The 26,365-nt window shown below is 50.4% G+C and overlaps 1 protein-coding gene and 1 long non-coding RNA gene across 2 annotated transcripts in view; one reads left to right on the forward strand and one right to left on the reverse strand.

The window, feature by feature from the left end:
- Window positions 1-256: 256 nt before the first annotated feature.
- LOC140398688 (growth factor receptor-bound protein 7-like) overlaps window positions 257-26,365 on the forward strand; it is a 274,640-nt gene continuing 248,531 nt past the window's right edge. The window contains exons 1-2 of the mRNA XM_072487677.1: window positions 257-354; window positions 20,903-20,996. Of these exons, the coding sequence (XP_072343778.1) occupies window positions 346-354; window positions 20,903-20,996 (103 nt within the window). The 5' untranslated portion in view covers window positions 257-345. The remainder of the gene's footprint in view (window positions 355-20,902; window positions 20,997-26,365) is intronic.
- Window positions 21,286-26,365, reverse strand: part of LOC140398689 (uncharacterized) — an 83,507-nt gene continuing 78,427 nt past the window's right edge. The window contains exon 3 of the long non-coding RNA XR_011937537.1: window positions 21,286-21,358. This is a non-coding gene — a long non-coding RNA (uncharacterized lncRNA). The remainder of the gene's footprint in view (window positions 21,359-26,365) is intronic.

Genomic DNA, 26,365 nt, shown 5'->3' on the forward strand with positions numbered 1-26,365 from the left:
TTCTGTGGGGATATGCAATGCAGCTGCATCGAGGGAAATGCACTTTGTACAATCTTAGAATTAAGAAACCAGAATGAGAAATGCATTGAGCAAATGCTCACTGCTTGTGATTTCGAGCTGTTGTGGAGGAGTAGACTTGCTGTGTCATTTTATCAACAGCAGGTAGCACTCCAGGGAGTATACAGGCCAGCGGATTGTACCCATTAAGTTACAGCACTCACTTTGCCTGGAGTTGCTGCCAAGTGCTGTTTACTAGTAGAGAACGAGTGGACTGCTTGTGAGGTGGAGGAGTTTTACTGCAGAAATACCAGGGTTTTAGAGCAAGTTTTCTTCACCAGCTCCCAGATGTTTGAGGTATTCACATTCAACTCTCTGAAATGCTGTGATTCTTGGCTTTGTAAAATATTTGTCGGACTCACGAGTTTCGTCATTGTGGTCAGTAACTGATAGATCTTTGCCTCAGTGTTAAACAAACCAGCAAGACAGCATTCTGCTGGCAATGAGAATAAAATATTAACAGAACAAATGTACAGCTGGAAAAGTAGCGCGATATTTGGCTGAATTGGTGACATATTGTGGACAAATGAAAAACTTTGAACCTGGTATTTATTTTATGGTGGGGCTGAAAAAATTACATTGCAACAGTTGTTAAAGGGGGCAGTAGTTTAATGTGTGAAGCATGAAAGGGATTGTGTATTCAGGGAGGAGAAGCTCTCAGCTGTGTGCACGAATCTTGAGTCCTGTTCCAAGGCCCCAGCTAAATTCATAAAATCTGAAGCTTGTGAAACACTCAGCTACACTTGTGAAAGGTGCCAGGCTCCATCTTGATCTGGGCAGATGCTGCAACTATGCTCTAGGCTAGAGAAAGGGAAGTAATCATTCGCCTCCCTGTTCAAAGGATCATACTCTTGTCATTTCTGCCAACTCCAGCATGCCACCTGAAGACACATCTTCTTCTCACCCCATACCCCTTACCCCCGTCAGCATTCCGCTGGTACCACTTCCTCCGTGTCACCCGGCTCCACTTCTCCATCATTCCCAATTCCCCATCCCCTTCCCACAGCACCTTCCCTTGCAATCCCAGAAGGTGCAACACCTGCCCCTTTACCTCATCATTCAAGGCCCCAAGCACTCCCTTCAGGTTAAGCAGCATTTCACTTACGCTGCTCCCAGGGCCGTCTCCTCTACACTGAGGAGACTAAACACAGGCTGGGTGTTTCTTGCCATTTTAACCCAGCACCTTGCTCTCATTCCCACATGTCTGTCCTTGGCCTGCTGCAAAGCTGCAGCGAAGTCCAGTGCGAGCTGGAGGAGCAGCATGCCATCTTCTGTTTATACAATTTACAGTGCAGAAGGAGGCCATTCGGCCCATCGGGTCTGCACCGACCCTTGGAAAAACACCCTATTTAAGCCCACACCTCCACCCTATCCCCGTAACCCAGTAACCCCACCTAACCTTTTGGACTCTAAGGGGCAATTTATCATGGCCAATCCACCTTTGGACTGTGGGAGGAAACCAGAGCACCCGGAGGAAACCCACGCAGATACGGGGAGAAAGTGCAAACTCCACACAGTCACCCGAGGCTGGAATCGAATCCGGGACCCTGGTGCTGTGAGGCAGCAGTGCTAACCATTGTGCCGCCTCAACGTTGAGCACGTTGTGACCCTCGGGATTCAGTGTTGAGTTCAAAAACTTTAGACTGTGAACTTCCTTCACCATCTTGACCCCTCTTTTTAATATCCCACACATTTTTGTCTCAATGAACAAGCAGTTTGCCGAGTGTGGCTCAAGGCCACTTGCAGGAGGAACTGGGGCATTTGGGTGGCCGTGAGGTTGATGCCAGCAAGTTGTTCAGGGAAGTAGAGGAGAAAGCTGGGTTTTGAGTATGGATTGGGATGGGATTGAATGTTGCACCCAGTCAAACTCCCGGGAGTGTCAGAGATGCCTGTCTGTGAACATAGGAGCAGCACATCCTCGAGGACTATGTAATTGGAACTATCAGCTGCCTAGAAAAACAGCACGGTGCAGCTACAAGTAAAAGCATTAAGAACTCGAGGACGGTGTAAAACTCACAGTTTGGCTGCAGAAGGGTTATTTCCACAGCACATTTCACAACTTCGGGACATTGTGAAGTGTCTTACAGCCAATTAGGCACTTCTGGAGTGAAGTCACTCAGTCACTGGGCCATTGTTTTAATGTAGGAAATGCAACAGCCAATTTATGCACAGGAAGATCCCACAAACAGCAACGTGATATTGACTAGATAATCCGCCTTTATGAAGTTCGTTAAGGAATAGATATTGGCCAGAAGACCGGGAAAAATACTGCTCTTCTTCAAATAGTGCCATTTGAACATTTACATCCAGCTGGAAGGGCAAATGCAGCCTCAGTTTAAACATTTCACTCAGAGTACAGATCTCTGACAATGCAACATTCCCATTGCAACATTCCCATTGCACTTTACTGAACTGTCAACTGGAATTTTGTGCTCAATTCTTTGGACTGGGAACTGAACTCACAACCTTCAGAATCAGAGAGAAGTGAGTGCTGGCCACGCACAGGCAGTGTTGCATTTATTTCCGTGAGGGAGTTCAGCCTCAACACAGCATCAACCACATATTAAGAAAAGTCAGTCCTGGGCATGATGCTGGTTGGGATACTTGACTTAAACTCGCCAGATTTAGAGACATTGGGAGGATCACAGTGCGAGCATCAACCTGTCAGGTCTGGAATGTGGCTGCACGTGTCTACAGGTATCTTGGGCAGGTTCTCTAATCCCGCGGCAGAGTGTCCACGCTGTCGTAAATGCCGTTGCGTTTTACGACGGCGAGAGCGGGCTGCTCCCAGGACTAATTGTGGCCCATACAGGGGGCCAGCACGGCGCTGGAGCGGTTCGCGTCGCTCCAGCTGCCGATCTCGGCGCAAATTGTGCGCCGCAGGATCCGCGCATGCGCAGTGGCCTCCTTCAACGCGCTGGCCCCAACGCAACATGACGCAGGGCAACAGGGGCCGGTGCGTAGAAAAGGAGGCCCCCAGCCAGAGAGGACAGCCTGCTGATCGGTGGGCCCCAATCGCGGGCCAGGCCACATCGGAGGCCCCCCTGGGGGTTGGACCCCCCCACAGGCCGGCACTCGACCCTTCAACGCCGAGGCCTGCTGGCTCAGAGCAGGTTAGAACGTGGTCGGCGGGACTCGGTTTTTTTCTCACGGCCACGCGGCCCATTCGGGCCGGAGAATTGTGGGGCAGCCGCGTAGAGCGGCCCACGACCGGCGCCGTGCCAACCACACCGGCGCCAATGGCACCAATTCTCTGCTCTGCGGAGAGTCGCGTGCCGACATCGGGGCGGTGTGGCCCGGTCGCGGGGATTCTCCGGCCCGGCCCAGGGCTGGGAGAATCCCGCCCCTTACACCTTGTTAATATAAACTCTGTGTTGTGTGATGCTGCTTCGGATAACACAGGGTGATACTTGATGCAGTCTTAACTAAAGGATGCTCCAGACTCTGAAATGAGTTCAACGTGTTTATTGAACTATTAACACAGTTCTCAAATGAGTTTGACTCTCTGCTAATCTAACTGCAGTAACTCAGTCTAACTGTACCAGCCTGCTCTAAGCCACGTGCTGGGGTGTGACGCTGCTGATCAACCCTGTCTAACTCTCTAGATGTCTGTCTGTGGAAAGAGGCAGGGTGTGAGTGCCTCATCCCTTTTATAGCTTTTATGTCATGCCCCCTTGTGGTAATGCCACCTCTGAGTGTCCTGACTGCCCATTGGCTGTGTCCTATTCTGAGTGTTCATTGGTTGCATGTTTGCATATCATGACAAAGGCCAATTTATCACGGCCAAACCACCTAACATGCACATCTTTGGACGGTGGGAGGAAACCGGAACACCCGGAGGAAACCCACGCAGACACTGGATGCTCCGGTTTCCTCCCACAGTCCAAAGATGTGCAGGTTAGGTAGATTGGCCATGATAAATTGTTCTTTTGTGTCCAGGGAAGTGTAGGTTAGGTGGGGTTACAGGGATATGGTGAGGGGCCTAGGTTAGGGTGCAGTTTTGGAGGGTCGGTGCAGACTCGATGGGCCGAATGGCCTCCTTTTGCACTGTAGGGATTCTGTGGACCATGGCTGAAAATCCACCTGAAAACCTTTCCCCACACTATTTCCATATCTATCATGTCATTGGCATTTAGAATTCTGTCAATCACTGCTTGAAGCATACTCAGTGACTGAGCTTCCACAGCCTCTGGGATAGAGAATTCCAAAGATTCGCATCCCTCTGAGTAAAATACATTCTCTTCATCTTGGTCCAAGGTAGCCTCCGCCTTATTCTGAAATTATGTCCCCTGGTTCTAGACTCTCCAACAGGGGGAACATCTTGCCTTCATCCATCCTGTCTCTGTCTTTAAGTATTTTGTAGGTTTCAAAAAGATCACCTCTCATTCTTCTAAACTCCAGAGGATACAGGCCCAATATCCTCAACCTCTCTTCATTAGACAGTCCTGCCATCCCTGGAACAAGACTGGTGAACCTTCGTTGCATTCCTGCTATGGCAGTAATATCCTTCCAAAGGTAAAGGGACCAAAACTGCACCCAGTATTCCTGGTGCAGTCTAACCAAGATTCAATACAACTGAAGCAAGATTTTGTTATACTCACACTCAAGCCCTTTAACGGTAAAGGCCAACAGACCATTAGCCTTCCTAATTGTCTGCTGCATCTGCACGTTAGTTTTCAGTGACTTAGGACATCCAAATCCTTTTGTACATCTACACTTTCTAATCGTTTACCATTTAAGAAATACTCTGACATCATGGGCAGCACGGTAGCACAGTGGGTAGCACTGTTGCTTCACAGCGCCAGGGTCCCAGGTTCAATTCCCCGCTGGGTCACTGTCTGTGCGGAGTCTACACGTTCTCCCCGTGTCTGCGTGGGTTTCCTCCGGGTGCTCCGGTTTCCTCCCACAAGTCCCGAAAGACGTGCAGGTTAGGTGGATTGGCCGTGATAAATTGCCCTTAGTGTCCAAAAAGGTTAGGAGGGGTTATTGGGTTACGGGGATAGGGTGGAAGTGAGGGCTTAAGTGGGCCGGTGCAGACTCGATGGGCCGAATAGCCTCCTTCTGCACTGTATGTTCTATGTTATCTTTGTTATCTGTTCCTCTTCCCAAAGTGGATAACGTCACAATTCTCCACATTATATTCCATCTGCCATGTTCTTGTTCACTCACTAATTCTGTCCAAATCGTCCTGTAGCTGCTCCTTACAACATTCGTCCGCTCCTAGCTTTGTGTCATCCACAAACCTGGAAATGTTATATTTGGTCCCACATCCAAATCATTGATATATCAATGAAGAGGGCGTGCCAGGAGCAGCACAAGGCATGTCGAAAAATGAGGTGTCAACCTGGTGAAGCTAAAACACCGGACTACCTGTGTGCCAAACAGCAGAAACAGCAAGTAACAGACGGAGCTCAGCCATTCCACAACAAATGCATCAGATCTGAGCTCTGTTGTCCTGCTACATCCAGCTGTGAATGGTGGTGGACAGTTAAACAACTCACTGGAGGAGGAGGCTCCACAAATATCCCCATCCTCAATGATGGAGGAACCCAGCACATCTGTGCAAAAGACAAGGCGGAGGCATTCGCAACAATCTTCAGCCAGAAGTGGCGAGTGGATGATCCATCTCGGTCTCCTCCGGGGGTCCCAGCATCACAGATGTCAGTCATCAGCCAATACGATTCACTCCCCCACCCGTGATACTAAGAAATGACTGAAGGCACTGGATACTGCAAAGGCTCTGGGCCCTGACAATATTCCGGCAATAGGACTGAGGACTTGCGATCCAGAACTTGCTGTGCCCCGAATCAAGTTGTTCCAGTACAGCTACAACACTGGCATCTACCCGGCAATGTGGAAAATTGCCCAGGAGTCCTGTACACAAGAAACAGGACAAATACAACCCGGCCAGTTACCGCCCCATAGTTCTGCTCTCAGTCATTAGTAAAGTGATGGGAGGAGTCATCAACAGTGCTAACAAGCGGCACTTACTCAGCAATAACCTGCTCACGGACGCTCAGTTTGGGTTCCGCCAGGGTCACTCAGCTCCTGATCTCATTGCAGCCTTGGTCCAAATATGGACAAAGAGCTGAATGCCAGAGGTGAGGTGAGAGTGACTGCCCTTTGACATCAAGGCAGCATTTTACCGAGTGTGGCATCAAGGAGCCCGAGCTAAACTGGAGTCAATGGGAATCAGGGGGAAAACTCTCCGCTGGTTGGAGTCAGACCCGGCACAAAGGAAGATGGTTGTGGTTATTGGAGGTCAACCATCTCAGTCCCAGGACATCACTTCAGGAGTTCCCTGGGCCCAACCATCTTCAGCTGCCTCATCAATGATCTTCCATCCAATGTAAGATCAGATATGGGGATGTTCACTGATGATTGTACAATGCTTAGCACCATTCATGATTCCTCAGATAATGAAGCAGTCCCTGTCCAAATGCAGCAAGACCTGGACAATATCCAGGCTTGGGCTGACAAATTACACGTAACATTCCCGCTACACAAGTGCCAGGCAATGTGCTGGCCTTGGAAAGGGTCCAGAGGAGGGTCACAAGAATGATCCCTGGAATGAAGAACTTGTTGTATGAGGAATGGTTGAGGATTCTGGGTCTGTACTCGTTGGAGTTTCGAAGGATGAGGGGGGATCTTATTGAAACTTACAGGATACTGCGTGGCCTGGATAGAGTGGATGTGGAGAGGATGTTTCCACTTGTAGGAAAAACTAGAAGCAGAGGAACCATCTCAGATTAAAGGGACGATCCTTTAAAACAGAGATGAGGAGGAATTTCTTCAGCCAGAGGGTGGTGAATCTGTGGAACACTTTGTCGCAGAAGGCTGTGGAGATCAATTCACTGAGTGTTTTTAAGACAGAGATAGAAAGGTTCTTGATTAATAAGGGGGTCAGGGGTTATGGGGAGAAGGCAGGAGAATGGGGATGGGAAAAATATCAGCCATGATTGAATGGTGGAGCAGGCTCGATGGGCCGAGTGGCCTGATTCTGCTCCTATGACTTATGATCTTATGGTCTTCCACAGACATTCACTTCTTCTACCACCGACGAACAGTAACTGCCGTGTAAACTCGCTACAAGATGCACTGCAGGAACTCACCACAGTTTCTTAGACAGCACCTTCCAAACCCACGACCTCTACCATCTAGAAGGACAAGAGCAGCAGATATCTGGGAACCCCACCACCTGGAGGTTCCCCTCCAAGTCATTCACCACCCTGACTTGGAAATATATCGCTGTTCCTTCACTGTCGCTGGGGCAACATCCTGGAACTCCCTCCCTAACAGCACAGTGGGTGTACCTACACCTCAGGGACTGCAGCGGTTCAAGAAGGCAGCTCACCACCACCTTCTGAAGGGCAACTGGGCATGGGCAATAAATGCTGTTCTAATCAGCGAAGCCCACGGCTTGTAATAATGAATTTTTAAAAACAGCTGAGGTCCGCGTACCGATTCCTGTGGTACCCTACTTGTCAGAGCCTGCCAGTGTGAGAATGGCCCATTTATTCCTACTCTCTCGTTTCTGCCAGTTATTCAACCCTTAATCCATGACAGTGTGTTGCTTCCTATCCAATGTGGTTTAACTTTGATAACCAACCTCCAGTGCAAACCTTGAACAAAAGCCTTTTGAAAATCTAAGTTACTACATCCATCGACTCCCCTTTATCAATTCTGCTAGTAAAATGCTCAAAGTACTCCCAACAAGTTTGTCAAACATGATTTCTCACTCATAAATCCATGCTGACCATGCCCAATCAGATCATTATAATCCAAGTGTCCTTTCATCACATCCTTTATAATAGATTGTAGCATTTTCCCTACCACTGATGTAAGGCTAACGGGCCTGTAGTTTCCTGGTTTCTCTCTCTCTTTCTCCCTTCTTAAATAGTGGGGTGACATTTGCTACCTTCCAATCTGCAGGAACCACTCCAGATTCTATGAAATTTTGGAAGATGATCACCATGCATCCACTAACTCCACAGCAACCTCTTTCAACATTCTGTGATGTCGATCATCACGCCTGGGGACGTATCAACCTTAAGTTCCATTGATTTCTCCAAATATAACTTTTTACCAATCCTATTTCTTTCAGTTCCTCATGATCCCTAGTTCCTTGGATCTCTACATCTAGAGGATGTCCTGTATCTTCCTCAGTGAAAACACACACAAAGTACCCATTTAGCTTCTCTGTCATTCCGCGTTATAAATCCTGCTGACTCACTGCTTGTGATGGACCCACATTTGTCTTCACCAAACCTTTCCTCTTTACATACCGATAGAAGCTTGAACATTCAAATTGTATTCTCCCTTTCATTAACAATTTCTTGGTCCTCCTTTCTTGTATTCTAAAATCCTCGCAAACTTCAGGGGCGAAATTCTCCCCAAACGGTGCGATGTCCGCCGACTGGCGCCCAAAACGGCGCCAATCAGACGGGCATCGCGCCGCCCCAAAGGTGCGGAATGCTCCGCATCTTTGGGGGCCGAGCCCCAACATTGAGGGGCTAGGCCGGCGGCGGAGGGATTTCCGCCCCGCCAGCTGGCGGAAACGGCGTTTGTTGCCCCACCAGGTGGCGCGGAAATGACATGTCGGGGCGGCGCATGCGCAGGAGCGTCAGCGGCCGCTGACTGTTTCCCACGCATGCGCAGTGGAGGGAGTCTCTTCCGCCTCCACCATGGTGGAGACCGTGGCGGAGGCGGAAGGGAAAGAGTGCCCCCACGGCACAGGCCCGCCCGCGGATCGGTGGGCCCCGATCGCGGGCCAGGCCACCGTGGGGGCACCCCCCGGGGTCAGATCGCCCCGCGCCCCCCCAGGACCCCGGAGCCCGCCCACGCCGCCTTGTCCCGCCGGTAAATAGGTGCTTTCATTTACGCCGGCGGGACAGGCAATTTATCGGCGGGACTTCGGCCCATCCGGGCCGGAGAATCGAGCGGGGGGGCCCGCCAACCGGCGCGGCCCGATTCCCGCCCCCGCCGAATATCCGGTACCGGAGACTTCGGCAACCGGCGGGGGCGGGATTCACGGCGGCCAACGGCCATTCTCCGACCTGCTGGGGGGGGTCGGAGAATGACGCCCCAGGTTTATTACTATTTCCAGCATCTTTTTCGGTCTTTTTTTTCAATCTTATATAATCCTTAACTTGTTTGTTAACCACAGTTGACTGGCTTAACTTTTTGTGTTTTTGTACCTTGAAGGAATGTATAGTTGCTGCAAACTATGTAATAATTCCCTAAAGACTATCCATTGCCTCTATCCATTTACACCATTCAATGTATTTTCCCAATTCAACTCAGCAGAATTGTCCCTCATAATCTCAGCTTTAACACCCTGGCTTCAGATTGAACTTCCTCACTTTCAAACATAATGTAAAGTTCTATCATATTATGGTCACTCATCCCTAAAGATTCTTCTGCAACAAGATTATTAATTAGCCTTTTACCGTAATATAATACTCAGGGAGGCGTTGGCATAGTGGTATTGTCACTAGACTGGTAGCCACAGCAGATGGTGGAATTTGAATTCAATAAAATTCTGGGATGAACATGAAATGGTTGTCGTAAAAACCCATGTTCATTAATGTCCTTTAGGGAAGGAAATCGGTCATCCCAGTCTGGCCTACATGTGACTCCCGTCTCCTGGCCCTCCATTCCTCTGCAATGGCCTACCCTAGGTCAGTTCAGAGCGCAATTAGGGATGGGCAATAAATGTTGGCCTAGCCTCAACACCTTCATCTCATGGAAACCATCCCTAACACACTCCAGAATATCCTCCTCCACAGCATTAGCGCTCATCAAGTTTATCCATGATTACTGTATTATCGAGATGCTTCTCTAACCCTTTGATTAATCCCATGCCCCACACTGTAAACTGTGGCCTGTAAGCAACTCCTTCCAATGTTTGCTGCCCCTTGCTGTTTCACAGATGCTGTCTGACCTGCTCAGTATTTCCAGCATTTTTGTTTTGATTTCATATAGCCTCCTACTGCTATTAATTTCTATTTAGTTCAGATGATGTTCATTGAATTTATTTTCAAGTTGTTTTATATTCCTGAGGTCGATCCTCTCATTGATCCTATGTTCTTTTCTCATCTGAACTCTCTTCCCTTTTATTTTGTTCTGGTCCAAGGTTTAGAGAATCCCAAAGTGTATCATGGAGTTTACCTGACCCACAACTTTTACTAGATTGTGGTATGGGGAGCACACGGCCCACTCTACAGGTGTGGGACAGCAGAAATGGAAAAGTATTTTTTAAACAAAACAATGTTTGTTCTATGAACTCAAGTTAACCTTTTTAAAACAAACAGTGAACATCTTAGCAACCATTAATTCAAATACAACCCCCAAAGACTTCAGAGCCTCTGAAAGAGCCATTGTCCACAACACACTCCCTACTTAAACTAGAATTCCACATCTGAAAAGCAACCACAATATGCTCACCCCTCACTGTCTTTAAGTTCACTAAGCCAATCCAATAGATAGACTTTTATCCCCCTCGAGCCCCCAATTTGTTCTGGGCCAGGGTTTAGAGAACCTCAAAGTGTATCATGGAGTTCACCTGACCCACAACTTTTAATATATTGTGGTTTGGGGAGCACACGGCCCACTCTACAGGTGTGGTACAGCAGAAATGGAAAAGTATTTTTTAAAGCAAAACAATGTTTATTCTATGAACTCAAGTTAACCTTTTCAAAACATTCAGTGAACATCTTAGCAGCCATCAATTCAAATACAACCCCCAAAGAATACAACACTAAGTAATCCTTAATAACTTCGCAAACAACATCCAGAAGACAGAAGAAACACCTTTCAACAGAAGCACATTAGGTTTACATTCACTACTGAGAACATTTATAATTCTGAATTCACCAAATGATCAAGAGATAGTCTTTTCATGGCAGAGAGAACAACAGTACACCTGCTCTGTCTGGCTTCAGCTCCAACACTGAAAACGAAACTAAAACACGCCATGCAGCAAACAGCCTAAAATGAAAGTAAAAAGCTGACAGACAGCTCAGCTCCACCTACTCTGACATCACTGCAGCAATACACACCCATTTCTTAAAGGTACTCTCACTGCAGATATTTATATACACACACATTTATAAACACCCATTTATTAAAGGTACTCTCACATGACAATTTCCCAAACTCAAAGCATCAAATCTACACTCTTCCCCTCACTTTTGTGAGGATCACGATTAATCCAGCACGAGTTTGTACAGTCAAACAGAAAGTTACTTTATTTATCACAATATGTACAAAGTACCAACAGTTCACGACTGGTTCCCTCTCTCGCCGGTACCACACTAGCCAGCTCTATTTATACAGCGGCACTGCTAATTATTGCACCCCCCCCACCCCCAACCACTTCATTGGGGGAGTTTGTATTCCTCAAGGAAGCAACTAATTGTCCCCAGCTAATCGGATCCGGGCAGGTTATAACACTCATTCTGCTGATTCTACGCTAACATCCCATCTCATACTCAATTCAATCTTTTCTGTGATTTTGGAGTTGTGGAACACTTCACTTCTCATGTTTTTTTCTTCCTTCCTACAATACACAGCTTTGTAAAATTCATGCCTGGCATCCCTTGCTGAATTTTCAGACTTGCCGCATTCTGCACCTTTGGCCTTGACCTGGACTTTGCAGTAAGTTCAGAAAGAGAGAATCCTGGGCTATATCAACAGATAAAACTCACCCACGAGGAACAGTAGCTGCTGCCAGTTTGTCCAGCATGGCAATGTGGTTCTTATTATATTTAGCATCGTTGTTCCAAAAATTATGGAAGTTTTCAAACAAAGGAGCGAGAATGCTGGAAATCTGGAATGAATTGGGAACAGTCCCAGTCAGCCTGCAAACTCCTGCTCATCCGTCATTCTGATTTTACACCTTGCTCTCACACTGACCTCTCTGTCCTTGGCCTCCTGCAATGTTACAAGTTCAAAAATAAGTTTAAAGAACAACACCTCTTGATTAAAAACTTCTCAGCCTTCCAGATTCAACGCCGAGTTCAACAATTTCAGATGGTATTCCCTTTTCCTTTTCCAGCTCCAGCGTTATTCTCGCTTTTCCCTTGTGGATTTTGCTTTTGGACGGCAGTTGTTTGTCAGTTTGGGAAGCACGACAGCACAGTGGTTAGCACTGTTGCTTCACAGCTCCAGGGTCCCAGGTTCGATTCCCGGCTTGGGTCGCTGTCTGTGCGGTGTCTGCACGTTCTCCCCGTGTCTGCGTGGGTTTCCTCCGGGTGCTCCGGTTTCTTCCCACAGTCCAAAGATGTGCAGGTTAGGTGGATTGGCCATAATGAACTGCCCTTAGTGTCCAAAATGGTTAAGTGGGGGTCACGGGTTATGGGGATTGGGTGGAGGTGTGGGGCTTCAGTAGGGTGCTCTTTCCAAGGGCCAGTGCAGACTCGATGGGCCGAATGGCCTCCTTCTGCCCTGTAAATTCTATGATTCGATGATCCTGCCATTCACACCTCCACTCGACTTATCTTTTTTTCTTTACTTCTTCCATTACCATTTACTTTAATCCTGCACAACTCTTGCTTCAGTTAATAGGACCATAAGGAACAGGGGGAGGCCATTCAGCCCTTCGGGCCTGCTCTAGCATTTAATAAGATTGTCGCTGATCTAACACTCAACTCCACTTTCCTGCCTTCTCTCCGTAACCCTCAATTCCCCAACTGATTAAAAACCTACCGATCTCAGCCTTGAGAATGTTCAAGGACTCGAGCCTCCACCGCTTCCTGGGTAAAGAATTCCAAAGATTCTCCACTCTGAGAGAAGAAATTCTTCCTCAAATCTGTCTTCAATGAGCTCCCCCTAATTCTGCGACTGAGCCCTGGTCCTGCATTCACCCAGGAGCGGAAACATCATCCCAACATTTACCCAGTCTAACCCCCTAAGGATCTTCTATGTTTCAATCCTGTCACCTCTCATTCTCCTGAATGGATTCCTGCATCTACCGGCCTCCCCAGGGAGACCCCAGCCGGACACCGTTCAGTACTGCTCCTCACAATGACCAGGTCGAATGGCACCCGGAGGACTCCCAGGTCATCAGAGGCCTTGTGTGGTCAGGGTCAGGGCAGAGTGACTCCCTGGCCCTCCCCCTTGCATGCGGGCAATTTGGCACTGCCAGTCTGGCACCTTTACACTGCCATCCAGGTACTGATGAGGTGCCCGGGTTTGGATTGGATGTTTTTATTGTCATGTGTACCGAGGTGACAAAGCTGGAAGAAGCACTGCCAGTGTGCCAGAGCGGCAGTGCCAGGGTGCCCGGGTGTCAGGGTGGCATGGCCAAGCAGCAGGGCCTGAGGGGGGCCATGCCCAGGAAAGGAGAATGGAGGGCGGGGTCTGAAGGGTGGGGCGGTGCAAGGCGGACATGAAGGAGCCTCTGGAATGTTGGGGGGTGAAGGCTGGGGGTCCTGGAAGGGGGTCTCAGAAAGGGGGGCCATCAGCGACCCCATAATCAATACTTGGGGGTGTGGGGTAGTGTGAGGGGCGACATTGCCCGTGGGTGGGGATGTGGGGGACCCTCAAACCCAGATCAAGATCAGGGCATCCTTTCATAATGGTGGCTCGACCTTTGAGGAGCCAGACTGGCCAGCGGGTTGAGCTCCCCAGAGATGGAAACAATTCCAAGTGTGGGCTTGACCAGGGAGAAACTCACCAGGGCCCAGAAAAGTGACTAAGTGATTAGAAAGCAGTGGGAAAGTCGTCGACAGAGCTGGGGAGAAACTCCCGCAAAACCTGCCACAAATTACACTTCGAAACTTTCCATTTGATCACGCCCAGAATATCTTTCCTTAAATAAGGCGACTAAAACTACACGGTATTCCAAATGTGGTCTCACTAGTACCTGGTACAGTTGCAGCAATACCTCTTTACTTTTACACTCCAACCATCTAACAAGAGAAGCCAGCTTTCCATTTCCTGATACCTTCTACACCTCTCTGCTATCTTTCTGGGTTTCATGAACAAGTCTCTTTGTGCTACAGCTTTCTGCAGTCTCTCTCAATTTAAATAATAATCCACCTTGGGCAAGATTTGCATTTGGCTGACGCTGAAATCGTGAAACGCGATTGGGCGGAGAATAGATTCTAATGCCAAAATCGTGGTGGGTGCCAATTTGACGCCAAATTGTAATTCTCCATCACCTCCACAGCGGCGTCAATGACGCCCGGAACACACGTACAGTAAACACCGTTTTCATTTCAGTAGCGGGCCTGACCCGGTATTCTCCGAGGCCTCCGCGATGCTCCGTTTCCGCTGGGCCGTGTTCCCGGTGGGACGGTTCATTTGTGCTTTTAAAAATCGTGAAACCGGTGTGGCGGCTGCTGAGGGAGAGAGAGGGGGTTCGGAAAGTGTCCAACATCACCATTGTTTGCTGACAGTTGCGCCGCTGACTGGGGGGCTTCTGTCAGGGCGGGGAGGGGGGTGGTGCTGGAGGGGGGGAGGGGGGGGGGGGAGGTGGTAGCGCGGGGTGGCCAGGAGGTGGGCTGTGGAGTCGGGGTGGACGGGCACGGAGCACCTTTGCTGCAGCCGGAAAGGCAGCCATGCAGCTGCGCACACCGCTGACAGCCCACTGGGAACTCAGGGCCACGGTTTACCCCCTAGGTGTCCACAGCAGGATGGGTGCGCTCCAGCACAGCCAGTGCCATCTTGTTGGCTGGGATGAGTGTGTGTGGGGAGTGTAACGTGTGTGTGCGGCTGGGATGAGTGTGTGTGGGGAGTGTAATGTGTGTGTGTGGCTGGGATGAGTGTGTGTGGGGAGTGTAATGTGTGTGTGCGGCTGGGATGAGTGTGTGTGGGGAGTGTAATGTGCATCTGCGGCTGGGATGAGTGTGTGTGGGGAGTGTAACGTGTGTGTGCGGCTGGGATGAGTGTGTGTGGGGAGTGTAATGTGTGTGTGCGGCTGGGATGAGCGTGTGTGGGGAGTGTAATGTGTGTGTGCGGCTGGGATGAGTGTGTGTGGGGAGTGTAACGTGTGTGTGCGGCTGGGATGAGTGTGTGTGGGGAGTGTAACGTGTGTGTGCGGCTGGGATGAGTGTGTGTGGGGAGTGTAATGTGTGTGTGCGGCTGGGATGAGTGTGTGTGGGGAGTGTAACGTGTGTGTGCGGCTGGGATGAGTGTGTGTGGGGAGTGTAACGTGTGTGTGCGCCTGGGATGAGTGTGTGTGGGGAGTGTAACGTGTGTGTGCGGCTGGGATGGGTGTGTGTGGCGAGTGTAATGTGTGTGTGCGGCTGGGATGAGTGTGTGTGGGGAGTGTAATGTGTGTGTGCGGCTGGGATGAGTGTGTGTGGGGAGTGTAATGTGTGTGTGCGGCTGGGATGAGTGTGCGTGGGGAGTGTAATGTGTGTGTGCGGCTGGGATGAGTATGTGTGGGGAGTGTAATGTGTGTGTGCGGCTGGGATGAGTGTGTGTGGGGAGTGTAATGTGTGTGTGCGACTGGGATGAGTGTGTGTGGGGAGTGTAATGTGTGTGTGCGGCTGGGATGAGTGTGTGTGGGGAGTGTAATGTGTGTGTGCGGCTGGGGTGAGTGTGTGGGGAGTGTAATGTGTGTGTGTGGCTGGGATGAGTGTGTGTGGGGAGTGTAATGTGTGTGTGCGGCTGGGATGAGTGTGTGTGGGGAGTGTAATGTGTGTGTGCGGCTGGGATGAGTGTGTGTGGGGAGTGTAATGTGTGTGTGCGGCTGGGATGAGTGTGTGTGGGGAGTGTAATGTGTGTGTGTGGCTGGGATGAGTGTGTGTGGGGAGTGTAATGTGCGTGTGTGGCTGGGATGAGTGTGTGTGGGGAGTGTAAAGTGTGTGTGGGGCTGGGATGAGTGTGTGTGGGGAGTGTAATGTGTGTGTGCGGCTGGGATGAGTGTGTGTGGGGAGTGTAATGTGTGTGTGCGGCTGGGATGAGTGTGTGTGGGGAATGTAATGTGTGTGTGCGGCTGGGATGAGTGTGTGGGGAGTGTAATGTGTGTGTGCGGCTGGGATGAGTGTGTGTGGGGAGTGTAATGTGTGTGTGCAGCTGGGATGAGTGTGTGTGGGGAGTGTAATGTGTGTGTGCGGCTGGGATGAGTGTGTGTGGGGAGTGTAATGTGTGTGTGGCTGGGATGAGTGTGTGTGGGGAGTGTAATGTGTGTGTGCGGCTGGGATGAGTGTGTGTGGGGAGTGTAATGTGTGTGTGCGGCTGGGATGAGTGTGTGTGGGGAGCGTAATGTGTGTGTGTGGCTGGGATGAGTGTGTGTGGGGGAGTGTAATGTGTGTGTGCAGCTGGGATGAGTGTGTGTGGGGAGTGTAATGTGTGTGTGAGGGTGGGATGAGTGTGTGTGGGGCGTGTAATGTGTGTGTGAGGCTGGGATGAGTGTGTGTGGGGAGTGTAATGTGTGTGTGCGGCTGGGATGAGTGTGTGTGGGGAGTGTAATGTGTGTGTGTGGCTGGGATGAGTGTGTGTGGGGAGTGTAATGTGTGTGTGCGGCTGGGATGAGTGTGTGTGGGGAGTGTAATGTGTGTGTGCGGCTGGGATGAGCGTGTGTGGGGAGTGTAATGTGTGTGTGCGGCTGGAATGAGTGTGTGTGGGGAGTGTAATGTGTGTGTGCAGCTGGGATGAGTGTGTGTGGGGAGTGTAATGTGTGTGTGCGGCTGGGATGAGTGTGTGTGGGGAGTGTAATGTGTGTGTGCGGCTGGGATGAGTGTGTGTGGGGAGTGTAATGTGTGTGTGCGGCTGGGATGAGTGTGTGTGGGGAGTGTAATGTGTGTGTGCGGCTGGGATGAGTGTGTGTGGGGAGTGTAACGTGTGTGTGCGGCTGGGATGAGTGTGTGTGGGGAGTGTAACGTGTGTGTGCGGCTGGGATGAGTGTGTGGCGAGTGTAATGTGTGTGTGCGGCTGGGATGAGTGTGTGTGGGGAGTGTAATGTGTGTGCGGCTGGAATGAGTGTGTGTGGGGAGTGTAATGTGTGTGTGCGGCTGGGATGAGTATGTGTGGGGAGTGTAATGTGTGTGTGCGGCTGGGATGAGTGTGTGTGGGGAGTGTAATGTGTGTGTGCGACTGGGATGAGTGTGTGTGGGGAGTGTAATGTGTGTGTGCGGCTGGGGTGAGTGTGTGTGGGGAGTGTAATGTGTGTGTGCGGCTGGGGTGAGTGTGTGGGGAGTGTAATGTGTGTGTGTGGCTGGGATGTGTGTGTGTGGGGAGTGTAATGTGTGTGTGCGGCTGGGATGAGTGTGTGTGGGGAGTGTAATGTGTGTGTGAGGCAGGGATGAGTGTGTGTGGGGAGTGTAATGTGTGTGTGCGGCTGGGATGAGTGTGTGTGGGGAGTGTAATGTGTGTGTGTAGCTGGGATGAGTGTGTGTGGGGAGTGTAAAGTGTGTGTGGGGCTGGGGTGAGTGTGTGTGGGGAGTGTAATGTGTGTGTGTGGCTGGGATGAGTGTGTGTGGGGAATGTAATGTGTGTGTGCGGCTGGGATGAGTGTGTGGGGAGTGTAATGTGTGTGTGCGGCTGGGATGAGTGTGTGTGGGGAGTGTAATGTGTACGCGGCTGGGATGAGTGTGTGTGGGGAGTGTAATGTGTGCGTGCGGCTGGGATGAGTGTGTGTGGGGAGTGTAATGTGTGTGTGCGGCTGGGATGAGTGTGTGTGGGGAGTGTAATGTGTGTGTGCGGCTGGGATGAGTGTGTGTGGGGGAGTGTAATGTGTGTGTGCGGCTGGGATGAGTGTGTGTGGGGAGTGTAATGTGTGTGTGTGGCTGGGATGAGTGTGTGTGGGGAGTGTAATGTGTGTCTGCGGCTGGGATGAGTGTGTGTGGGGAGTGTAATGTGTGTGTGCGGCTGGGATGAGTGTGTGTGGGGAGTGTAATGTGTGTGTGCGGCTGGGATGAGTGTGTGTGGGGAGTGTAATGTGTGTGTGCGGCTGGGATGAGTGTGTGTGGGGAGTGTAATGTGTGTGTGTGGCTGGGATGAGTGTGTGTGGGGAGTGTAATGTGTGTGTGCGGCTGGGATGAGTGTGTGTGGGGAGTGTAATGTGTGTGTGCGGCTGCAGCTTGTCAGCCTCCTTTGACAAGGTCCCTCATGGTAGACTAGTACAAAAGGTGAAGTCACACGGGATCAGGGGTGAACTGGCAAGGTGGATACAGAACTGGCTAGGCCATAGAAGGCAGAGGGTAGCAATGGAGGGATGCTTTTCTAATTGGAGGGCTGTGACCAGTGGTGTTCCACAGGGATCAGTGCTGGGACCTTTGCTCTTTGTAGTATATATAAATGATTTGGAGAAAAATGTAACTGGTCTGATTAGTAAGTTTGCAGACGACACAAAGGTTGGTGGAATTGCGGATAGCGATGAGGACTGTCTGAGGATACAGCAGGATTTAGATTGTCTGGAGACTTGGGCGGAGAGATGGCAGATGGAGTTTAATCCGGACAAATGTGAGGTAATGCATTTTGGAAGGTCTAATGCAGGTAGGGAATATACAGTGAATGGTAGAACCCTCAAGAGTATTGAAAGTCAAAGAGATCTAGGAGTACAGGTCCACAGGTCATTGAAAGGGGCAACACAGGTGGAGAAGGTAGTCAAGAAGGCATACGGCATGCTTGCCTTCATTGGCCGGGGCATTGAGTATTAGAATTGGCAAGTCATGTTGCAGCTGTATAGAACCTTAGTTAGGCCACACTTGGAGTATAGTGTTCAATTCTGGTCGCCACACTACCAGAAGGATGTGGAGGCTTTAGAGAGGGTGCAGAAGAGATTTACCAGAATGTTGCCTGGTATGGAGGGCATAAGCTATGAGGAGCAATTGAATAAACTCGGTTTGTCCTCACTGGAACGAAGGAGGTTGAGGGGCGACCTGATAGAGGTATACAAAATTATGAGGGGCAGAGACAGAGTGGATAGTCAGAGGCTTTTCCCCAGGGTAGAGGGGTCAATTACTAGGGGGCATAGGTTTAAGGTGAGAGGGGCAAGGTTTAGAGTAGATGTACGACGCAAGTTTTTTACGCAGAGGGTAGTGGGTGCCTGGAACTCACTACCGGAGGAGGTAGTGGAGGCAGGGACGATAGTGACATTTAAGGGGCATCTTGACAAATATATGAATAGGATGGGGATAGAAGGATACGGACCCAGGAAGTGTAGAAGATTGTAGTTTAGTCGGGCAGCATGGTCGGCACGGGTTTGGAGGGCCGAAGGGCCTGTTCCTGTGCTGTACATTTCTTTGTTCTTTGTTCTTTGAGTGTCGATCCCGGACCCGGCCAATCCCGCACCGTTTCCCATGGGAATCGATTGTGTTCCCCGCGGCTTTGGTGCTGCCCCTCAACGGTTGCTGAATCGGTTTAGGTTCAACATCAGTTTCGCTGTGGTGAAAGACCACGAATGTTGCGCCTGCGTCAACAGTTTGTCTCCGGAACGGGGAATCCCGCCCCTTCTCATTCTGTCTTCCAAGGTGAGCAATCTCACATTTTCCACATTTAATTCCATTTGCCAATTTTCTGCCCATTCACGTAACCTGTCAATATCTCTCTGTAAACTACTATACATCCTCCTGACATCCTGCCTTCCCTTTGTGTCATCCACAAATCTGGCCACAGTGCACTCTGCTCCTTCCTCCAAATCACTAATATATATTGTGAAGACTGTGGTCCCGGCACCGATTCCTGTGGCACTCCCCTGGTTACTGCCCTCTGACCTGAGAAAGACCCCTTATCACTGCTCACTGCTTTGTGTTCGTTATCGATCCTCTATTCATGCCAAAATATTACCTCCAGCACCATGAGCTCCTATCTTGCTTTTTGAAAATCCAAATATATACCATCGACTAGTTCTCCTCTATCTACTCTGGCTGATTCCTCCTCAAACACCTCTAGTAAATTTATCTGACATGGTTTCTCCTCCTTGAAACCGTGCTGACTCTGCTTGATCAGACTGTGACTTTCCAAATTTCTCCCTCCTTCCCTCCATTCACAGACTTTCCCAATTGTTCATTTTCGAACACTGCCCTTCCAATTGAACTTCGAACTTTCCCCAGTTATGGTGAAAGGTCATTGACGTGAAACAAAGGGAGAGACAGCTGAGTGGGGTCTCACGCGCTGCCTGGATAGCTGGTGAAAGCCCCACGTTCCCTCCTTGGGGAAGGGTCCAGCATTATTAACTGCCTCTCACACACATTATGAGCCTCGGCTGGCTTTTCCCAGGATTTCCAGGAGTGGAAATCCCATCACCCCTCAGGAGCTTCCAGCCAGTTAGAGATACCAAAATAATGGTGGAAGCTTCTGGAAATATACGCACCAGATGCCTAGGGTTGCCAAGCAATCCAGCCGACAGGCGAGGGAAGGCAGGATGGAGGTCTAGGGTAGGTGTCGCTGGCTGGGGATTGAATAGGGTCGGCAGCCATGACAGGCGGGTGACATCAGTAAGGCTCCTTCCTGATGCCATATCCCTCAATCAGGCACTGATCTACGAGGGATACCCTCCCGAGAGTCGCCCGCAAGTAACCCCAACAGGCTTCCCGACTGGCGACACCCCCATTGTTTGAATACCAGCTGTGATGGGATGAAGTTATTGAATGGGCATCAGTTGCCCGCTGAACGGCCTCGATTGGTGGTGGGGCAGGATGGCATCAATCGGCTTTCTCACGCACACTTAATTAAAGGTGAAACGGGAAGGCCGCTGCATTACCCACCAGCCCCTCCCCCTGATTTAATGATGCCTCTCCTGGCTCCAAACTCATCTTGGAGGAGGGAATTAACACCTGCCTGTTAAATCCAGTTCTCTCGCCACAGATGCTGCCTGCCCGGCTGAATAGTTTTAGCATTTCTATTTGTCTATTGCAAATGGAATCCCTCATTCAATTTGTTTTGTTTGTAGGAGAATGTGGAGAAGACACCAATCTGTAGGTTGCGGGAGTGGATTCGAGGTCAGCACCAGGTACTGTCCAGTGACACCACGACCAAACGCCAAGGTAGGAGAAACACCCTGAATTGCATCAAAAGTTGCCCATAACATTCTTTCCCCTTTAACCAAACTGTGGATTTGGTCACCACAATGAAATAAACCATTTCTGCTGTTGAGTTTGAAGATGTCATTTACAGTGTCGTGCGAGGTGTGACACATGTGTGATTGATGTGAGTCACACATCCAATCGGCCGACAGTAAGGCAATGCAGAAAATGAAAGTGAAGACGGAAATGGATTCTTCTTTGCTGAAGTTGTGTGAAGCAGCTGTACAACCTGAGCAGTTCATAAACTCGCCTGAACCACGTGACCATAACGCCTTCCTGCGTTTCAGTAATTCTCTATCCAAACCCCTCGATTGGATTGCAGTCTATAACATAGGAACAAAAGAAACAGGATGAGGCCATTTTAATAAGAATGCTCCAAACCGAGTAAAAATAAGAACAAAGTTTTATTTACATACAGTATATTTACCCTCCCCGGTAGACCCCTACCAGGTACTTCTCTGGGAGGGGCCTCACTGGTCGACCTTATATACTCTGGGTAATTGAGATACCCCTCCCCTAGCGGAGGAGTTTGTACTCCGCAAGGTGCACAGGGAAGACATGCATTCCCACACTGTAGGCCCCATGTGGGTATTACATTCCTCCATCACAAAGACAGAAGACCCCCTCTGCGAGTGATGAGACGGAGAAGGAGGGGAAGGGGGAGGGCGTTGGTGTCTCTTCGGCCCCAGTGAGTCCTCATGGAGCTGATGCACTGGGTCAGTCCGTGTATATATCGCGCCAGTGAACACCGTCAGCGACAGGAATGACATGGTGGACAATTATCAGGAGGCAGCTGAGCGGAGTCGGCGTCTGAAACCTCCGAGGTCTGCGTCTCCATCCCGGAATCGGATGGGACAATGTTGGCCACGTTGGCGTTGAGAGAGACTGGAAACGTCACAGCAGCCAGAGGATCCAGGGCAGGATTCTATCGGGGTACTTCCCGAGGGAGCAACCACCAAGAGCGAATGTGATCCAGGTGTCGTTTCATTAGTTGCCCCCGGACCCGAACTTGGTAAGAGATGGATCCCATTTGTTAGACAACAATCCCAGAGAGCCAGTGAGCACCGTCATTGACGTTACAAACGAACACCGCGTGGTCAAGTGTGAAGCGGCGAAGACGTTGACGTTGAATTGGGCAACGTGCTTGTGAATCTTGGTTACGGCGCACCTTTACACCGATGTCTGCCAGAACCAAACTCAGTCGTGTACGAAGTCCACCACCCATTAATGTCTCAGCGGGGGCTACCCCAGTCACTGTGTGTGGCAGGGTCTTGTATGAAAATAAAACTCTTGCCAGTCACGTGTCCATCAAGCTGGACATCTGTCAAACCATTCAATGGACGATGGTATGGGCGATGCAGACATGGTGAATTCCGGCGCTCTTCACAAAAGTGGCAAGTTCCTCAGTCATAAAGGAGGCCCCGTTTTCAGACACAAGTACCACTGGGATTCCATGGATGGAAAAGGAAATGCACAGTCGCTCTATGGTCACCTGGGAGGTGATCGTCACCATCTTGTGGACCTCCAGCCACTTCGAGTGGGTGCCCACCAGGATGGGGAACATAGTATTCAAGAAAGGACTGGCGAAATCGGAGTGGACACTGGCCCAAGGGCATTCCGGCCACTTCCACGGATGCAGGGCAGTCGCCACAGGAGCTCCTGGTAGATGGAGCACTGCGAGGGCAACGTCTCGATATCCGTGTCCAATCACGGCCTCCAGACATACCCTCTCGCCAGCATCTTCAGTTTGGACACTCCAGCATGTCCATTGTGAAGGTCCTTTAGCACGGCAGCATGTCCCTCTGCCGGGGCAACAGCCCTGGTGCCCCACAGTAGGATGCCGTCCTCCATGGTCAAATCCGACAATTGTGAGGCGAAAGCCTTCAGCTCCCCTGGTAGATGCCGATACTGCCCACCCGTACAGCACCAGATGCCACACCTTGGCAAAGATGGGGTCGGTCTGATTTCCAGTCACGAACATACAAGGCAGTGACAGGCAAGAAGCCTATGAGGTTCAGGACAGCAATCACTTTGTCCGCTGTAGGATTCAATCAGCATGCACAATCTGGGTCCTTGGGCGGTGATCGAAACAGTATTCGTAGGCAGCCAATAACAACCCAGTGACGAACTGTCGCAGACGGTATTGGCGGGACCGGCTTGTCCTCACGGAAGAGGCCTAGCAACGGCTTGTGATCAGTGATCGTAAAACAATGGCAGCCATCGACGTGTTGGTGAAATCGCTTTACCCCAAATACGACCGCCAGACCCTCTTTCTCGATCCGGGCATACTTTCTTCGGCCGCAGCCAGCGCCAGGGAGGCAAAAGCGATCGGACGGCCATGGCTGTCGTTCATTCTATTGCACAAAACTGCCCCAATGCCAGATGGAGAAGTATCGCCCGTGGTGTATGTAGCACAATCAATCACTCACGAGACGAGATGAGAAGAAGTCAATCAATGGCTTTATTACGCAGACTTGTTCCCCAGCAGCACAGTTACAGAATGCGGCTGCTGGGAGAACCCGGGCTCTTATACTCCGCCTTATTGGGTGGAGCCAGTAGGCGGCTGATCCAATCGGGACCTAGCGTCTATCCACCAATAGCCTCTCGGCATCACCGGGTACCGCAATACCCCTAATGCATACTAGCACAGTGTACAACGGCTTTGAGGAGTCAAAATATGTCAACCCCCCGAGGACGATACCCACCGCTTCCCCTTGTTAAACACCGTATCCTGGGCCTTGCCCCAATCCCAAGGCTGGTGCTTTTTCAGAAGCAAGTGGAGGGGGACGAGGACCGTAGCCAGATTCGGAATGAAGCGCCCATAATAATTCATTAACCAGGGAAAGAGCGAAGTTCTGTGGCATCTCGCGGAGTGAGGGCCATTTTGATTATACGTACCTTCTCGGTGACTGGGTGCAGGCCATCCCGGTCCACCCAATGTCCCAAATATTCCACTTCTTACGCACAGAACATACACTCCACGCAGCGCAGGTGGGCCCCATATTCAAAAAACCGTTTTGACACCGCCTCGAGGCTTTGCAAATGTTCTTGTTCCATGGCCCCTGTGACTAACACGTTGTCTAAGTAAACCCAACAGCGGCAATCCACGCAGGATGTTCTACACGATGCACTGGAAGACTGCGCCACGCTGAGGAGACTCCGAACGGAAGCCGTGTGCACTCAGAGAGTCCCTTGTCCGTACTAATGGTGATGTCCGTCCGTGAGGCCTTATCGAGCTCCAGCTGCAGATAAGCGTTGCTCCTGTCATAGTTTGAGGATAAGGGGTAAACATTTAGCACTGAGGTGAAGGAGAATCTGTGGAATTTGCTACCACAGGAAGTAGTTGAGGCCAAAACATTGTGGTAATTACAGCAGCATGCTGACACAGTGGTTAGCACTGCTGCCTCACAGCTCCAGTGACCCGGGGTGGCACAGTGGTTTGCACTGCTGCCTCACAGCTCCAAGGACCCGGACAGCACAGTGGCACAATGATTAGCACTGCTGCCTCACAGCTCCAGTGACCCGGGGTGGCACAGTGGTTTGCACTGCTGCCTCACAGCTCCAAGGACCCAGGTGACTGCCTGTGCAGAGTCTGCACGTTCTCCCCGTGTCTGCGTGGGTTTTCTCCGGATGCTCCGGTTTCCTCCCACAGTCCAAGATGTGCAGGTTAGGTGGATTGGCCATGGTAAATTGCCCCTTAGTGTTCAAAAGGTTAGGTGGGGTTATTGGGTTACGGGGATAGGGTGGAGGTATGGGCTTAAGTAGGGGCTATTTCCAAAGGCCGGTGCAGACTCGGTGGGCCAAATGGCCTCCTTCTGCGCTGAAAATTCCATGAAGAAAGAATTAGATACAGCTCTTGGGGCTAAAGGGATAGCGGGATATGGGGGGAAGGCGGGATCAGGGTATTGAACTTGATGATCAGCCATGATCATAATGAATGGCAGAGCAGGCTCGAAGGGCCGAATGGCCTCCTCCTGCTTCTATGTATGTTTCTGTGTCTATCCAATTTTGTGAATGCACTGCCACCAGCCAATGTTGCATACAAATCCTCGATGCGAGGTAAAGGGTGACAGTCTAACCTCGAAGCCGTGTTCACTGTCAATTTATCGTCTCCGCAGAGGCGGACTGACTTAACTGGCTTCATTACGGGGACCACTGGCGTTGCCCAATCAGTGAACTGCACTGACAGAATAATGCCCAAACTTTCCAAACACTGAAGGTCGGTCTCAACCTACTGCACTACAGCATAGGGACCGGCCGGGCACAGAAATATCAGGATAGGGCGCCCGGATCCACCTGGATTATCCATCACCCCAAACTTCCAATGGCAATACTGTTGCTCAATCACCCACCATCAACATCCTGAGGATTGCCATTGATCAGAAATTCAACTGGACCAGCCATATAAATACTGGGGCTCCTAGAACATATCGGAGGCTGGGAATCCTGAGGCAAGTAACTCGCCTCCTGACTCCCTAAAGCCTGTCCAACAAGGCACAAGTCAGGAGTGTGATGGAATACTCTCCACTTGCCTGGCTGAGTGCAGCTCCAACAACTCTCAAGGCGCTCGACACCATCCAGGACAAAGCAGCCCCGCTTGATCTGCACACGATCCACCATCTGAAACATTCACCCTTTCCACCACCAACACACCGTGGCAGCAGTGTGCCATCTACAGGATGCACTGCAGCAACTCACCAAAGATCACTGAAAGCACCTTCCAAACTCGTGAACTCTACTGCTAAGAAGGGCAAGGGTAGAGTATAACTGGGACCCCCACCACCTTCCAATTCCCCTCCATCCTGACTTGGAAATATATCAGTCGTTCCTTCACTGTCGCTGCGTCAAAATCCTGGAACTCCTTCCCTAACAGCACAGTGGGTGTACCTACACCACATGGACTGCAGCGGTTCAAGAAGGCAGCTCACCACCACCTTCTCAAGGGTAATTAGGATGGACAACAAATGCTGGTTTTCCCAGCAACACCCACATGGCGTGAAAAATTAAAAAAATAAACACAGAACTTTCTCTGTGACTTTTTCTATCAGGGCAGATTTGTTGCTGGAGATCTGTGCAAGGCTAGGTAAATACTGTCCAGTATTTGGTACCAGCTCTGATGGGAACAGGGCCTGCAGGTGATAGTCAGATAGTTCCTTTCCTCTCACTGTGGACTCACAAGTCTTGGGAGTTACCACTCTCAGGTCAAAGTCTGGGGATTTTGCTGTGGGTAACTCACCTCCAGACTCCCTAAAGCTATTCAGTCACCTCCAAGGCACAAGTCAGGAGTGTGAGAATCTCAGCACGGAATTTGAAATTGTGATAGAGTTAGG

This window comes from Scyliorhinus torazame, chromosome 21, assembly GCF_047496885.1.
Source record: "Scyliorhinus torazame isolate Kashiwa2021f chromosome 21, sScyTor2.1, whole genome shotgun sequence".
Lineage (NCBI taxonomy): Eukaryota > Metazoa > Chordata > Chondrichthyes > Carcharhiniformes > Scyliorhinidae > Scyliorhinus > Scyliorhinus torazame.